This window comes from Corvus moneduloides, chromosome 5, assembly GCF_009650955.1.
Source record: "Corvus moneduloides isolate bCorMon1 chromosome 5, bCorMon1.pri, whole genome shotgun sequence".
Lineage (NCBI taxonomy): Eukaryota > Metazoa > Chordata > Aves > Passeriformes > Corvidae > Corvus > Corvus moneduloides.
Genome location: NC_045480.1, coordinates 42,103,207 through 42,120,674, shown reverse-complemented (window position 1 = coordinate 42,120,674; position 17,468 = coordinate 42,103,207). Strand labels below are relative to the sequence as shown.

Here is a 17,468-nt window from a genome sequence, read left to right as displayed (position 1 = left end):
AAAAGAAGAAGACAGGGAAACAGGACAGTTTCTTAAAATGAAGCACATGTCTTGAGTGCATTGCAGTGTTGGAGCCAGTTGCTGTAACTTGTGACTGGAAACTTAACTCAGGCCTTTATCTTACTACAAGTAGGGTGTTAAATGAATTATACCTGCAAAAGGATTCCTTCAGTACTTTGTAGGCTACTGTTAAAAGATTTAGTATCCTAAGTCTACTGAGGCTATAAATAAAGGCAGCTCTGAACAATTTGAAATGTAACCCTTCTTGTAGTCTCATCTATCTTAGCATGCAGAGCCAGCTAAAATGACAATAACCTGTAATTATACCATGCAAGCATTAAAAGCAGAACACCTTGGATTTGGTAGGACTAAATTTAGGTGACTGTTTAATAAGAAAGGAGAAAATCATGGCCTTTTTCCTGCAAAAACACTGCAACAGTAATAATTTTTCTATAAAGAAGTCACAGTATTCAAATATTAATGTTCCTTGAGTATATATTTCACAAGGCACACTTTAAATAGCCTTCATTAAGAATTTAGAGGTGTATAAAGATAGAAAATCTCTTGATGAGAGGAGAGAATCCCTCAGAACAGCAGAGCAAGCAGAATCATGCCCAGCTGTCCTCCAAGAACATAAGTAAGAAGCTAATTAAGCAAGTAAAGATGATGAATGTTAGGATATAAATTGGAATGTTTCCTAGGTGGTGACTCAGACATTTGGCAATGGCATGTTGTCCCTGCCCCCCACCCCGCCTTTTCAAAAAATGGTCTATGAATTCAGATGATAAAAGCCAATCACTTTGTAAGGGGGTTGTATTTTAGTTTTGCTTTGTTTTCTTTAAATCCCAGGAAGATAAGAGCCGTCCTTTTGTTGCATCCAGTCCCACCAATGGCTTGGAGTCAGTTAAACAGGGTTGGCTCTCCCAGAATCCTTATGACACCCATTATGGTGACACACACTTCTATGACTACAAGAGTGACTGCTGGAACTGGACAGTGTATCCTAAAACTCGTTTTGCTTCGGAATATGGGTTTCAGTCCTGGCCTTCCTTCAGTACAATTGAAAAGGTAAGGCTGGGCTTCCACACCTTACTGTCTCCTTCGCTCTCATTTAGCGAGGGCAGTGAGCTTCTTCCCAACAAAGTTCCACATCCAAACTGTAGTAATGTGTTGTTAGGTGTGGTATGGCGCAAGTGGGATAGAAGTGTGTGCTGGTGGGGAGAGGGGATGAAACAGTACTGTTTCCCTCCTTAGTGTTAAATATACTTACCTTGATGTTGCAAGAGGTGGTTTGAATGAGAGACTATTATAAAACTCTTATTTCTAATAGTAATTCTATTTAAAGTATAGCTCAGTAATGATTGACTAACGTCTGTTTACTTTTGTGGTGTCTAGGGACATGTATTTGAGAAAGAGAAGAAACCTGACAAAAGCTGAATTGTACCAAATTTTAAAATGTTTTGATTTTTATGTATTTACCAATTTCTTTGATTTAAATAATTTGTTTCTTAATGTATTGCATGTAAGAGGATTTGGTTTTGTCTCCTGTTACATTTAGATATTATATATTCTATCTTATTTGTCAGATTGGAGCAGAGACATATCATGCTGTTTGTCCTTTTGTCCAGGGAGAGATGTTGATGTTCATGCATGCAACCAAAAGGAGTTCAGAATATTCCTTTCAATTTGCTGGGCAAAGCATTTTATCTGAAGCATAATCAGAACATTCATCCATATTAATAACATGCTAATAAAAATTATTCAATCCAAAGATTGTTTAGAGAGTATAATTACAATGAAAGCTTGGCAATAATAACTTAATGAGTTATGCTGCATTATTGTCTTTAGTTGAAAAAAGCTGTTTTATGATCGTTTGTTATCAGAGGCAGGTTTTGAAAAGATATATACATATTATTAGAATTTATAACCCTACTGACTTATGTAACCCTTATACCTAAATGTGTTTGACTAGAGTACATTTTTCCATATTAATCTATGGTGTTTCTGCTTTACTATGACTGCCAGCAAAACTCTGAAGTCCCTTGGCCAACCTAAACTGTAGGACAAATAAGTTAAATGTCACTGAGCCAAAAGTTGCTCTTCTGGATTCAACAGCAGTGTGTGTTTTCATTTATTTGTGCAAGGAGTGTAAGCAAAGGGTGTTAGTGATTCAAAATCCTTGCGTGACTACATGAGGCACTATAGAAATGCACTCCCAATTTTAAGGTTTTGGATGATGCCAGTAGGCTGTTATGAATGTCCTTTCCTCAATATCCTGACAGTCATTGAATGTACATTCTACCTTTTCCTTCGGATACCTTACTTTTGTGTTTTTTAAAAGGTTTCTTCCCCTGAGGACTGGTCCTACACAAGCAATTTTTCTCTCCATCGGCAACACCATGAAGGTGGCAATATTCAGATGCTTCAAGAGATTGGGCGTCATTTCAAGCTTCCCCAGAGCCCAGATCCTGTGAAGCAGTTCAAAGATATGATTTACCTCACTCAGGTAACAGTGATGTCTTCCATAGAAGTAGCTGTCAGTACTTGTTCCATTAGATTCTGTCAGCTGTTAGAACTGGACCTGGTCCCTTAGGGAATGTTCCATCATAAAGAAAGTTTCCATACTGAAGCATTGGAGAGTCCAGTTTAATTTGGAACTAGCTTGTCTCTCTTTTACTGTAGAGAGACTCCAATTTTCATCATAGAAGGGCTGGAATACTCAAGGAATTACCCAGAAACTGTCTCAACTGGCAGAAAGTCTGTCAGTATGTGGTACCTTGGTCCTTCTCTCCAACTGGGCTCATGTAGCTGGTGGAGGATGCAGAGATGTGCTGGGCTTCCATGGTACAAGATTATTCCCAGTGCTGCATGTTACTCCCTGTTCCAGGGTGGGGATGTTTTGCTCTTCCTGTGGCTCCTGTAGGCTCACTGCTTTGATTTTTGCCACATGGAACACACGAGCTTTGGAAGCAAGATTTTTTCCAAAAATGTAGTTCTCTATTAATTAGATTAATAGTAGCTTTTATTTTGTTATGGACTCAAATATTGATATTTTAGAGAATATATTTTGGGGTTTTTTTCAGATCAGAAGGATATATTTTGCCCGTCATCCATAGTAGTTCTACCTCATGCTTGTTTCTTTATTTGTGATTTCTGTGCAACTTTTAAAAGATGCTAAGTAACTTTTTAATGCTATTGGGCAAATTGAAAGTGCTGTTAATTTTTGTTGTGTTTCAAGAATTTCAGAAACACTCTTGATGGAAATAACTGCACACTCACTGAGTTTTTAATGTTTGAGAGCTGCTGTCAGCAAGTTTTATATAAAAGCAAAATAGCTTGAGAATTTTTGGCACTCTTGACAAGAGAACAAGGATAGATGATGCTGTGAAATTGAAGACAGGGGTAAAACTTGCACAGTGAGGTCCTGACTCAAAAAGCTGTGAGGGTTTCTGTAAGGCTAAGTCTATCAAGGCCTTATTAACAGGTTAAACAATTTAATACCAAAATAAGGATAGCAAAAAGGATAAAGAAATCAAACTTGCTTTAATGGTTAACTAAAAGTAATATCTTTACCTTTTAAGCTGTGCTAAAGGCCTTTATTTTAAGAACTTCTTCATATTTTCCCCAGCCTAATAATAAACTGTGTGAAGAACATAGAAATCTGTTTAGCGTCCATTGAGAACTTGGCCAATGAAAAATTCTGAAAAATGTTTTTTAGATAAGGTAGAGAATGAGAAAAGGAGTGGGAGTGCGGCTGAAAAAAGGTCGGTTTTCTGATGCACAGTTTTGACTGTATAGTGAGAATGTGTGTTTTAAGTTCAGAGTGTCAGGCTTTAGACACCAAGGTAATGCAGCTTAACGTCATTTTGCAGCTCTGGAGGGGGTTATTTAAATTAATGTAAAAAAAATTATTTTAAATTTCATTTTATTTTCCTTGTCTTCCATTTGCCTTTCAAAGACCATCTTCACTATATGGAAGTAGCCCTGTATGAGATTCTTGAAGGGTACTGCTTGCAAGGCTGTTGGGAGCTGCTAGGAATAGATTCCTTCCAGCAGAGACCCACTGCACTGCAGGTGGATATTCCTCAGGGCTCAAGTTTAAAATTATGTTGCTGTGAAATCTGTGTTGTGTATCAATATATTCACACATGTTTTGCAAAGAAGTAAAATCCAATATACCAAAAATATTTTTTTATCTCTTTGTTTACCAAGGTGATGCAGGCTCAGTGTATAAAGACAGAAACTGAATTCTATCGTTTTAGTCAAAGTGAAATAATCAATGGAGAAGGACACACAATGGGAGCTCTGTACTGGCAACTCAATGACATTTGGCAGGCTCCTTCATGGGCTTCCTTGGGTAAGTTTTTTGATAGTCTGGTAAAAAGCACCAAACACCAACTGTATTTTCCTCATCTGGAAGTATCAGAATAAGAAATACAGCTTTGCTCTGTCTTTTGGGCAACTTTACAAACTTTGAACATATTTCTGTCCATCCTTTAGAAATGCTTTCCAGGATGGGATTTACAATGTAAAGGCTGAGCATCTAGATTTCTTCTGTAGTCAGTTGGGGGAGAGATGGTTATGTCCAAATGTGATTCACTGCGTCCTTAGCTGTCTCAGAACTGGGATGAATTATTGTCTCCATGATGAATTTGATTTTCATAGAACTTCATAAGATATCTCTCACCCAGTGTAGCTTCTGAGGAGCTCTTCATAGGAGATGACTGGTTGAGATTTGATGTCTAACTTGGTGTCAGATGAGGTGAATCACTCCTTATGACTAATTTATTCTGTTAATATGCTCTTTACACACGTGGTATCTTGTATTTCTTTTCTCTTAGAACACAAAAATAATCAGACAATATAAAGAGATAAGTCACTTAGGCAGTAAGAAGTAGGGGAGGAATGAGGAATGTGTGGCATGAGGGAAGTGGCTGTGTTTCATGTTCCAAGCATTTTGTCTAGAAGTCATTTTGAAATTGAGAAGCTGTCCTATGGCAGCTGTATAGGACTTGGGTAAATACTCTTTCAATTTTAGTCATTTCTCACATATTCTGGTTTTGAAAATCTTTATTTAGGCATTTCATATGTGAAAAAACATGAGCAAATAGAAAAAGCTAAGAGAAAAATTTACAAGACTGTCTAAGGACAGTCTCGATCTGTCCTTAGAACAAAAGGCCATTTCGCCTGGTTTTGAGAAAAAATTAGCCCACACCATCCTCCCCTTCCTCCCCCTCTTTCTCTAGGAGATGTTTGTCCCTCTCCCTTTTTGTTTTTTTGGGTTTTTTTTATTAATTAATCCAAGCAAAATAACTGCAACAACAAAGGAAAAACCAGTAGACGAAAGAGGCTAATTTATTTAAATGTTAAGGCAGTGGTCCAACTATGATGCTCATCTTTCTGGACTTTCTAGATTTGTATTAGGAAATGGAATATCACTATGTTCATTTTTATGATTCTAGCAGTGAATGATGCTCTTAGGCTTTAAGTGCCTTAAGAGAAAAAGATGCTTGGAAAAGTGTCCCTTTCTAAAGTCAGGTGTATTGATAGATGTAATGGTTCTGGAGACCATAAATGCCTTTTTGAGTGCAGAGCTGACATCACTGTAGAATATTTATCAAATACTTGAATTATTCATATGTTGTTGAAGTTGCTTTAGAAGAGAGAAGCTCAGCAGAGATACAGCTGTCCCTTTGTTTTGTTGTATTCCCTCAGTGAGATGAGGAAAGGTTTAATATTCATTTAATTAGGCAGTGTGGTAGAGGGATTTTGAAATGCTAATGGCTGAAATTATGCAAGACTTTGGAGAAATTAGTTTTATTTGCACTTCAAAAACACGTTTCTGCATCTTGTTAGATGGCACAGTAGTATCGCCACTGAGTGCTTTTATTTGAATCTGGTACTTTGCAGAAAGTCATGGAGGGGTTTACATAATTTCCGGTACAAAGCAGAAATGTTTCCACATGGTGGGGAAGGAAGAAGGTAGCAAATATTTCTCCTTTTAACTTTTACCTTTAAGATGTTTGCTTGGGGTTGAATGATAACAGAGCACAGCACTTGTGACATAGTACTTCTGCCTTCAGCTGAGAAGTAAACAGCTTTTATCACATCAGGGTTCTGACTGTTAGCACCTCGCTGTGGAGCCTGTTGTGCCATGTTGGATGCTTCAGCATCTCTGCAGTGTATTTTGGTGGAGTGCTGTGACACTCACAGACAAGTATCACCTTGAGGTACCCAATTCGGTTGTCATGAGATTCCCTTGATCAGATAACTGGCTTTTATTGCAGGTTCAATATTTAGAGCCCCTGGTGAGCCCTGGTACAGGCTGTTGTGGAGAATAATTGATCTGAGTTTGTGAGACTGAGGTTAGGAAAGAACTAGCAGCATGTTTCTGGGGTTGCATTTAATGGTGTGAAGTGATTAATTTAAAATCATTTCAGGAAGATCAGTTTATTTGCACTCCTGCCATCAGTGTAGAAGGCTTCAGGGAAGAGTCAGAAAAAAGGGTACTGGGGTCTCATTACAAACCTAATTTTAGTTTCCTGTTCTGAAGTTTAATACCACAGAGAGTGCAAACCTCTTGTTATTGTCAGGAAAATATTGAGGAACTTGGATTTCTGTAAGGATTCGTTTAAGTGTGGTGGGAGGAGGAGAAAACCACCCCAGGGCTATTTTAAATAGCTTTTGACTGTTGCCTTTGGGCATGCATGTCTGTAACAGGGAAGTTTAAACCCAGAGGTTTCTCATGATAACTTCCTGATCTCCAGATTTTTTACATCTATATTTGGGGGGGGGGGGGGGGTATGTGTGTGGTGTATTTGATATGCAACTTGCCCGTTTTTAAATAAAGGAGTGTAGCTCTGGTCTTACGGAAATCAAGACAACAGAAGAACTGAAGAATATGGGATTTTTAAAGTCAGCTTCAGTTTTCCTTGCTGTCTGAAGTTACTTCGACAATTGTATTATCAAGATCCTGTTGCTGAAAAAGTTGTCTTTGGAGGACACTTCCTGTGTGAAACTGATATAGCAGTTCAGTTGTGGTTCTTTAAAATGGCTCTAGTTTTTTTGGGAAGGGAAATACCATCTTAAAAGCTGATCTGAGGTAAGCAGACTAATAGTGTTTCAAACATTCCAAAACAATGGGTGTTGTAGTAGTAGAATGGGTTTTGAAATGGTACAAACTTTTAAGTGTGTGGTTTGATTTTGTTTGTTGGTTGGGATTTTTGTTTGTTTGTGTTTCCCTGTGAATTTTTAATGCCACGTTCACTCTGACTCATCTTCTCCACTGTACAAGTTTTTTGAGGATCTCTGCTGCCCAGGTAGCAAACCTCTGCAGTGTGGCTTTGTAATCCAGTTGGAAATAAAGGCACAGCAGAGATTGAGAAAAGGATCCATTCAAAAAGAAACAGGATTTTATATTAAACTAAGTAACAGAAACTGCTCTTCATCAATTGCATTATCCATTTCCATATATGACAGTTGAAGCCTAGATTTTCATCATGTGAATTAAACTCAAGAAAAAAATTCAAGTCAACAGGCACTGAAAGCTCAGACCATGCTGGGTCTGAGCTTGTGGTGGGCTCTGTCTGGATTCTGCAGTGGGCAACATCTATTGCATTGGCAAATTAATTAATTGACAATTGAAATTCCAGGAAGTCCTGTAGCAGTCCTGAAGGCTTTAGAGATTGCAGCTCTAGATGCCCAGACTCTCCCTGCCCATTTCTCAGACAAGGCCCATAGCTTTTGTTTGTTAGATTAGATACTGCCCCACAGTTGACTCTGTTTCAGATAATCCAGCCCCAGTCCAAATCGCCCATCTTCTCAAGTTTAATGATTGAAGAGTAATTTGTAGCACTTCCAGGTTTTGGTAGATTTGTTCTTTAAACCACTGATGTTTTCTGTCAGGAAGTGTCCTTGGAATGCCAGAACGTGCCTTTGTTCATATCATCAGAGGATCAGACCCAGCCAGCACAGGTTTATGGAAGGCAGGTCCTGGTTGACCAACCTGATCTCCTTCTATGACAAGGTGACCCAGTTGGTGGATGAAGGAAAGGCTGTGGATGTTGTTTGCCTAGACTTTAGCAAAGCCTTAGCACCATTTCCCACAATATTCTCCTGGAGAAACTGGCTGCTTATGGTGTGGATGGGTGCACTGTTCCCCACGAAAGCAAACTGGCTGGATGTCCAGGCCCAGAGTGTGGTGGAGAATGGATTCACAACCAGCTGGCAGCGGGTCACTGCAGGGATTTCCCAGGGCTCAGTATTGAGGCCAGCCCTGTTTAATATCTTTATCAAGTGTCTGAACAAGGGGTTCAAGTGCATGCTCATCCAGTTTGCAGACAACACCAAGTCGGGTGGGAGTGGCAGTAAGGCTCTGCAGAAAGATCTGGACAGGCTGGATTGATGGGCTGAGGCCAGTTTTATGAGGTTCAGCAAGGTCAAGTGCCGAGTCCTGCACTTCGGCCACAGCAACCCCAGACAGCACTACAGGCTGGGGCAGAGTGGCTGGAAGGAAAACTGCCCAGTGGAAAAGGACCTGGGAGTGCTGGTCAACAGTGGCTGAACATAAGCCAGTGTGTGCCCAGGTGGCCAGGAAGGCCAGTGGCTTCCTGGCTTGTGTCAGGAATAGTGTGGCCAGAAGGACCAGGGAGGGGGTTGTTCCCCTGTACTCAGCACTGTTGAGGCTGTACCTCAAGTGCTGTGTTCAGTTGTGAGCCCCTTGCTACAAGAAGGACATTGGGGGGCTGGAGCATGTCCAGAGAAGGACAGTGGAGCTGGGGAAGGGTCTGGAGCACAACTCTGGTGAGGAGCAGCTGACGGAGCTGGCGTGCTTAGCCTGGAGGAAAGGAGGCTGGAACACACACACCCTATCCCCCACCCTATCACTCTCAAAAACTACCTGAATGGAGGCCATAGCAAGGTGTGGGTCAGCCCCTTTTCTCCATTAGCAAGTGACAGGACAAAAGGAAATGGCATCAAGTTGTGCCAGTGGAGGTTTAAATTGGATCTTAGGAAAAAATTCTTCACTGAAGGTGTTCTCAAGCATTGGAGCAGGCTGCCCAGGGAAGTGTACAGGTGTGGCATGGGAACTTAGGGACGTGTTTTGGTGGTGCACTTGGCAGGTGAACAGCTGAACTCGATCTTAGAGGTCTTTTCCAACATAAGTGGTTCTACAGTTCTATACTGAGAAGCACCAATATACTGAGAATATTCATCAGTTTATCGACTGTCTGTGTTGAAGAAACACAGCTGCCTCTCCTGAAGTTTTCCTTCAGCCTTCTCTTTGGTTTGCTTCAGTGCAGTTAACTTGAATGCCAGTGGTGTTTTTGCTGGCAACAGACTTATCTCATAGCACAGTTCAGTCTTGTGTGGGTTTCCCAGGCAGATTTGAGTTGTTGTTCTCCAAGCTAGCTGGTTGTGAACTTGCTGAGAAAAGGTGATGTGGAAGGTGCTAAGCTGGAGCTAATGCACTTATTCTTCACAAAGTTCATTCATGTCTATGTGGAGTGCAGACAAAGCATGTTCAAGTCCCCCTGGGAAAGCCACAGCAACCCTTGAAAGACGACATCACTCTGGATAAGTCTTTAATTATGAGATGTTTGAAAGTGCTAAGAGCTTTGTACAAGAACCGAAACTGAGAGTAATTACTAAGAGAGCTACAACAAAAACATATCACTGAAAATATTTTTCAGCATACATCAGCTTTAAACTTGTTGTATAAAACAAAGAGCCAGAAACAAGAATGAAGCCAGTATCTAACTTTTCTTCCTTGTGAGATGGTGCAGCTGACTTGCTACTTCTTTTTAGTGCCATTTCAATGACTGGATAATGGTTGAGGAAAGACAAATTTAAAATGCAGACAGTGGGTGCTAGATGGAATGTTAATAGAGAAAGAAATGGATGCAGCTTCTCTTTCAAAATGATTATGTGGCAGTGTTGCATAGCAAAAAAGAAAAATTGCATTTTTTGGAGAGGATGCAGAGTTTGATGGCTTTTCCAGTTTAATGGCAGACTTTCAAAGTATTAAAAGTAATGAGGTGCAGCTTTCCATTAAAGAGGCAACATTAACTGTTTGTCATGTGTCTGTCATGGATCCTAACTTCCATGGAGGAGGTGTTGTCTCTAGATCTTGGCAAATTTGTTTTGCCAAGCTCAGAGCTATCTTTGGTTTGAGAACTTATTTTTATCATTATTGCTATTGATGTTCCTCTAAGGAAGAACCGAAAGGAGGACTGAAAAAGGGGAAGAGAGCATTTTGTATAAATTTTTTATACTTTTTGTAGTAGTGGTAGTTCGTGGCAATGCGAGCTTGTTTGTCTGGATTCTCAACAGCACAGATGCTCCAGCTGCTTGGTTTATGTGTGGTACGCTCTGTCACTCTTGTCACTTGTGTTTAAGGCTTCTGTTAACTGAATGAGAGTGTAGCAATGATAGAACAAAGACATAGAAAACTGTAAACTTCTGGTGAAGCTCAAAGTAAGACTTGAAAGAGCACCAGATCTTTTCCAGAGCAGAGCCTTGCCTGGAAGGAGGCAAGAGTGCCTTCAGTCATTCTTTGCACTTGTTAGAGGTGAAAAAGGGTGGAGAAGGATGTTGCATTGCCATAGCAGGACCAAAAGCCACATACAGGGATTGTGTGACAAGGCACTCTTGGATTCTGTTTCAATCTTTCTTCTTTTTAATCGTTTTTAGAGTATGGTGGTAAGTGGAAACTGCTCCATTATTTTGCCCAAAACTTCTTTGCACCGCTGCTGCCTGTGGCCTTTGAAGACAAAGGAGTGTTGCACATTTACGGTGTCTCAGATCTTCATGTGGACCACAGGCTGACTTTGAGGGTAAGTGACACCTCCGTCACCACTCTTGTGTGCCTCCTGCAAAAATGTGAGATGCTGAAAGGAGCAGGTCTTTGTACAGAAAAGCTTCGGTAATGCCATGCTCAAACACCATGAGGTGCAGCTCTAGTCTTTAATCTTCTTAGGGGCAATGCTATCCTTTATTATAGTAGTGTGTAGTGCTTCACAGAAGAAGAAATTGCTTTGCTTATAGCCTGTAGGTATAAGGCTGAAATTAACCATTCTGTTGAAATCTTAAAGAGACTGATGGTTAAATAGAACAAAGTGTGAAAAATGGTACCTCACTACTTAACAAAACTGTTCCCTGGGTGTTAGAACTCGATTAACTGACTGGGGGGGGGGGGGGGGGGGGGGGGGGGGAAGGGATTGTACCATTGCTTACCTGTACTCAAACTATATGGCTTTGGGAAAAAGGACTGGATTGTTTTCTGAAATATTAACAGCACATCTGTAATTGGAAGGTCATCTATGCATGTCACCATTTTGTAATTGATGCATTAACTGTTTTTTGATAATACTGTAGAAACTGATAGGATTTTTAAGGCAGCATTTGGGCTGCTGAGTTTTCTTGTAGACAACAGTCTTCTTTTTCAGCTTGCTACATTTTGTTGGTGTTAATCATATGGCAACCAGATCCCAGATGAATTTAGGGACCATTTTTCACTATGAGATACAGCTCTTGACAGAAAGTGTGTCCCATGTGGGAACACTGTGAAGGATGGAAAAACAGACCTCGAGACCTGGAATGACTCACTAGTCACTCCTAGTTCCAAAATAGTAATTTTGGAACTAGTAGTATGAGTATGTCAGCTCCTAGATCACTGCTCTGTCTGGTGGGCTTCCGTGAATTTACAGATTCATAAGGTTGCTTATATGAAGTAATATATGGTACAGAAAATGGTTGCAATTTCTGGATAGTCAGTTCTTGGAGTAGAACTGCACTTAATGAAATTGTTCCTTTCTGGTCTGAGTTATTCTAACAAACATAAATTCAGATTTTCTGACAGCATCAGAGAAGTGTTGGCAGTAGAATAGTTCTGATGAATACTGTGTATTGCACTTAAAGAAAATTTAGAACTTAACTCTTGAAAGCAGTTAAGATCTATTCCTGACTGTGCACTCCGGTTAAGGCAAAAAATAACTGAAAATTCATGAAATAGAATGTTGTAATTCTCATTAAGTGCTCAATTTCCAAATTATGCCTTTTTTAAATGGTATATTCATAATGCATGGATGATGTCTGGGAATGTATTTTGCTGTATTAATATAACCTTCATAATACCTTTCAAGATGATGGAGCTTGCTTCTGTTTAAGGGTGATTATGCAGAAGCTCTAGCATACCCAGTTGGGTTACATCAGATAACACTGAGCAGTCTCAAGAAAATCCTTTGTTTGACTTCTTTTAATCAAGCAAGGGAGGAAAGAGAGTCAACAAATTAGTCACTCAGTAATTCCATTTCCCAGCACCCCCTTGGCAGGAATTGGCAATCTCTTCTCAAGGAGCTTGGAGAAAAAAAAAGTCTTGCAGATCGGGAGCAGCTCCAGACGGTTTGAAATGGACTTCTTGTTAGGGTTTTAGAACGATCTCATTTTTATGCCATATTTCTATTGTTTAAATCTTTGTGTAGTTTTTTGCTAGGTGGAAATCAGCTGGTGCTTTTAGAAGAACATCTGTTGTAACGAGCAGTCTGAAATCTAGGATGCTGCATTGTTTTCACAGATGTAGCCTTTCTTCTAAGCTTTGTGCTCTCTCGATGTGCTTGATAGGTCATTGTGCACGCCTGGAGCTCTTTGGAGCCAGTATGCACCCTTGCCACAGAAGGTGTGACTGTTAAAGCACAGAGTGCTGTTCCCATCTACAAGGAGTCCATAAGTGACCTTCTGGAAAGATGCAGTTGTACCAGGAAAAGCTGTGTTATTACTTTCTGTCTCGTGGGAGAAGATGGGCTCCAGAGTCCTACGAACCATTACTTCCTTTCATCTCTAAAGGATGCTGTGGGATTAGAAAAGACCCATTTTAGTGTAAGCATCAGTCATGCTAGATTACTGTATTTGGTTTTGCTAATCTTACTGGTTTGAGTTGTTTGCTGGCTACACAGTGTCTGATTCCACTGAATGCTCTAGTATAGTTGTTGCTATTCTGGCTTCCATGTTGAGTTCAAAATGAGATTTTTTTTCCTGTGTCACTATATATGTATCTAAATAAGACTGGTGGGGTTGGTTCATTTGTTTGTTTGTGCATGTTTTTTGTCTGGGATTTGTTTTATTTTAAATAATGAACTCCCCCTTTCATTTGTTTAGACTGTCTTTCACCTTGCAGCCTTGCTCCTTTCTTTCTTTTTGTCCCTAGATAGCAAATAGCATCATGGCAAGTGTTCTGGCTTGCAGACAGCACTGTATGTCAGTATAAGGTGATCCTAGTTCAGCTGAGTGTGGAGTGCACTACTGTCAGCAGTATTTCCTCTGGAAGTGCTCATGCTCTCAGATCAGTGTAACATTGCTAACAGGCAGCATTGCGTGTTCCTTTCCTCCTGCTTGAAATCCCTGCCTTCCAGTAAGGGTTCTGATTTGCATAATAGTGATTATCTCTTAATAGCTGGCAACTGTGTCAGTCTCCTGAACAGGCACAGAAGGCATCAGTGTTGTATAACACTATCATTTAGTCAATTTGCTGCTTTTTCCTAGATTCCTTCTGCTCCTAGCAAGCTTGCTGTATGTAGAGAGCATGCATGCCCTGTGTGTGCATACACACACATTTTGTTAAGCCTCGCTTCTTAGCATGTACATCTTACTGCAAAATTCTTAATCATCAGATGGGCAGGATGGGGACCTTTGTGTTCTCACATTGCCTTTCAAACTGCAGCTTTGCTCTTTAGTGCTAAGCTAAACAAGGGGGGGAATAGAGGTCTAATCTCTTTGAATCTGGACCAGCATAATTGCTTTACAAAAAGAAAATGGGCCAGATTTTCCCTTCTTATCTCTTTCATGGCAGCACAGCCTGCCTCCTGAGTATACAAAGGAAAGAAATAAGCCTGTTTTAATTTTTTTTTTCATCTGGTAGTACAGTCTGGGGTCTGAGTCATGCTGTAGGGCTTTTTTTTTTGTTTGTTTTGGTTTGGTTTTTTGGTTTGTGGATGATACCACCAATAATAAAAGCTCTGCAACTGGAGCATTGCTGGAAAATTTCATTCCTTTATCTTGTAACTGCGTTGTCTTTGGAATACTAATTAATAAGAATAGCTAGCAAGGATAAATGCAAAGTGATCATTTTAAGAAATGCAGGTATGATTAAAAAATGACTCTGTTTTCCAAGAGGCTGGTACTTCTATACTTAGTTACTAATAAACTAACTAGACTTTCAAATACATTGCTAATCCAAGAGCTACTTCCATAACATTGCTTTTAAAAAACATCAAGGCATTAGTATTTCTTCAGGAAACAAAATGCAGAGGATGTGTGCTTTTTCTCAAAAATGAGTAGCGTTGCTTTTCTTGTAACCGGAACATGATGTCTGAACTGACTGTAATTTGTCCTCTTTTTATAGATGGTGAATTGGTGTTTGAAAGTTATGTAGCATAGTCTTTCATTATGGTGAATGGGGAGTACTGCATGAAAATGTGTCCTGGATGGGATTTTAAGTCTCTCTGAGATTAACTACTGATAGAGCTTAATATAAAAATTTATACCTTGACCTGGTACTTTACAACTATTTTTTGTATATTTTCTAAATGAAGTATAAGGGCTTCACTGCCGTGATGCATTAAGATGAGATGACTTTCTGTCTTACTGGGATTTTTACCATCTTTTGCTTCTGTGTATTTCTATTATGTATGTAATTGAAAGGCAAGCTCTTTCAGTTGATGTGAATTGATAAGTTGAGTGAAGTGTTGATGAAAGGACAAATTTCTTTCACTGCAGTAAGTACGGGATACCAGTACTATGTAGAAGTCAGATTAGCATTTATTAAGTTATTTCCATAAGAAGATGGCAAAGTGGTAATACTTCTTGGCATTTTTCCACAATCTGTAGTATTCTGTAGGAAGGCTCTAGTAATGTTTGCAGGTTTTGCATGATTCTTACATATGAAGAATATTAATTTAGATCAAATGTGTTTGTTCAGCCTGTTTCACTGACATGTAGGTTTTTCCCAGTTTGGGTGTAACGGAGGTCTTCTTTAACACATTTGGGTTTTTTTTAATAATACGTTTTTTTTATTTCTCTTTCAGGCCTCTGTATCCCAACAAGATGACATTTATGTATTTGTTCTTCAGACCACTGCAATTGCTCCTTTTGTTTCTCTGGATGTAGGGAGTATAAAAGGCAGATTTAGTGATAATGGTTTCCTTATGACTGAAAAAAAGAAAACGGTTGTGTTTTATCCTTGGGAACCTACCAGTGTTGAAGAACTAGAAAGTTCACTAATCTTGACCTCTCTGCTGGACGTTGTCTGAGAATACTTCATTTCCTTCTAGATAAGGAGTGGAACAGGAGGAGGAAAAAAATTGGAGAATTTGACTGAAGTTGAAGCGACATACACTTTGAGCTGTCTGAAGAACATACTGTCCATTCCTGTCATGTGAATTTTAACTGCTGGTTCAATGTAAAAATACCAACAGCAAAGCTTACATATAATATATGTGGTTTATTGAAAGCACATCCATTTTTTTTTTCTAGTTTCACTGTGCTGTAATTTGAAATTCATTTTAAGATAACGGCAAGGTATGCTGGGGGCAAGGGAGAAAGACAGGGAGTGAAGCTGGGACTGCCGCCAGTAGGCCACTGAGCCCCTCCGTGGGCATGTTGCTAAACATTGGGCTTGTCTGTTGGACGTGGTTTGAAATGCAGCTGGGATCTTGCTGGGGTTCCACAAGGATCCTCTCTCCGTCCAAGCAAATATTAATTTTCTTGCAAAGCAGAATCAGCCTACAGTAGGTGGAGTTTCAACGAGCTCTACCACTGATGTCCACTGGTGTTGTAAAAGCACCACGTGGGTGTTACTTGCTGGTGGTGTGGGGGGTCTGGAGCACGTGTGGGGGGAGCAACTGTGTGTTCCATTGGAGAACTCAGACTGGGGGTTGATTTCTTGCAGTGATCACAGTTTTAATGGGCAGAGAGATGAGCATGTTGACTGGTACTTTGGTGTTAACCAAAACCGACATACTCCTGAGCAAGAGGAAGAACTTAAAGATGAAAGGGAAATGATAAATGAAAGTTTCTTACAAATGCTTTATTGGGTCACCAAAACAACTAACTGTAGTTTCATCTGATTCAAAACTAGTCCTAGTTAAAAGAAGACATGAAAACAATCAAAATACGGATGTGTATGTACCAATGTTTATAGATTTTGTAAAATAAATAGGGAAAATGACAGTCATGAGTAAAACTTAACAAATGCAGGCATTGACAAAGGAAATTAAAAGTTAATCTGAGAGGCACCATGGGCCAACAATACCAGAACAATTCTTCCGTTTTTTGGTGTCCTGGAATCAAAGTGGAATCAAAGCAGCAATAGAGTTGATATAAGGTAAGAATGAAAAAATGTGGAGAAGATATGATATGTACTGCTGCAGTGTATTAGGACAAAGGGCAAGTTTGTTGATGTCTTTCTCTTACATTGATGGAGAAATGTTTCTTCCAGCCACATCTAGATAGAATTTCAAAATGGGACTTAATAGCGTTAAATAAATAAAACTTCAAAGGAATCACTTGTTTAAAGACAATCAAGAGGCCTATTTGGAGGTCAGTGGTATTTGTTCATCTCAGCTTATGAGTGAAGTTTGAGATATTTAGAAAAGAGCTTTTGGATTGCTAGAAGCAAAACCCGTGAATTTGGATAACTGTGACCTTGTCTAGCTTGTCACAATTTTTAGGCAAAATCATGGAAGAAATTATGTGGTACATGATTAATAACTGATGACGTGGCTATGCAACTAAAGTCTACCAGCACAGTTCCATAGAACAGCATTCTATTATTTTTTTCCCCTGTTCCTTTCTGCAATTACCAGATTGACATAGCAAGGTTTGGGCAATTTTTTTGATTATTGCTGGTTTTGAAGGTCAGAAGCTCCCTAAGGAGTTGGTCCGTTCTTTCTCACTGGAAAGCTTTAATTCAGCACTGCGTGCCATTATGAAAGATTAGCAATTGCTTAAGCCAAATGCTTGAACTCAAAACAGAATTTAATGCGCAAGGTTGACTTCCATTATTGTCTTAATATCCTTAATATGTTCTTTTGGTTTCCTGGTGTTGTAGTAGGTGTGTATTTATAGAAGCTGCTCTCTCGCCATGCAGCAGTGGCTGTAACGTGTGCTTTGGTTAACCATTTCCCCTTCGTACTTTCGCAGTGGCGTCCTGTGCTGTACTTGGTTACATTGTTCTGCCTTTGTCTCAGATCAGGGCAGAGATAGGAAGGCAGCACTCCTACCCAGCACTCCTGCGTCACATCCCAGCTGAGTGTTGTTGCAGCTATGGCAGTACCTGTATTCCCAGTTCTATCTAACGGGGGTTTGGCAGCAGGAGCGTTGGGAGGAGCATTTGGTAAGTGTTGTGGTGCTTGTCCTCAGTGTCATTACATTATTGGTGGCAGCAGTAGAGGGGACTGGAATCGTCAGTGTTC

At 39.8% G+C, this 17,468-nt stretch overlaps 1 protein-coding gene across 7 annotated transcripts in view; it reads left to right on the top strand.

Moving 5' to 3' along the window:
- MANBA (mannosidase beta) overlaps positions 1-17,468 on the top strand; it is a 56,738-nt gene that overhangs the window by 31,481 nt on the left and 7,789 nt on the right. For 3 of the 7 annotated variants that reach the window (XM_032110548.1, XM_032110545.1, XM_032110550.1), the window contains exons 12-17: positions 850-1,068; positions 2,342-2,506; positions 4,213-4,357; positions 10,693-10,835; positions 12,622-12,876; positions 15,081-17,389. In XM_032110548.1, coding sequence (XP_031966439.1) covers positions 850-1,068; positions 2,342-2,506; positions 4,213-4,357; positions 10,693-10,835; positions 12,622-12,876; positions 15,081-15,305 — 1,152 coding nt within the window. In that variant the 3' untranslated portion in view covers positions 15,306-17,389. The remainder of the gene's footprint in view (positions 1-849; positions 1,069-2,341; positions 2,507-4,212; positions 4,358-10,692; positions 10,836-12,621; positions 12,877-15,080; positions 17,390-17,468) is intronic. The other 4 variants (XM_032110551.1, XM_032110549.1, XM_032110546.1 and 1 more) reach the window with 3 other exon arrangements.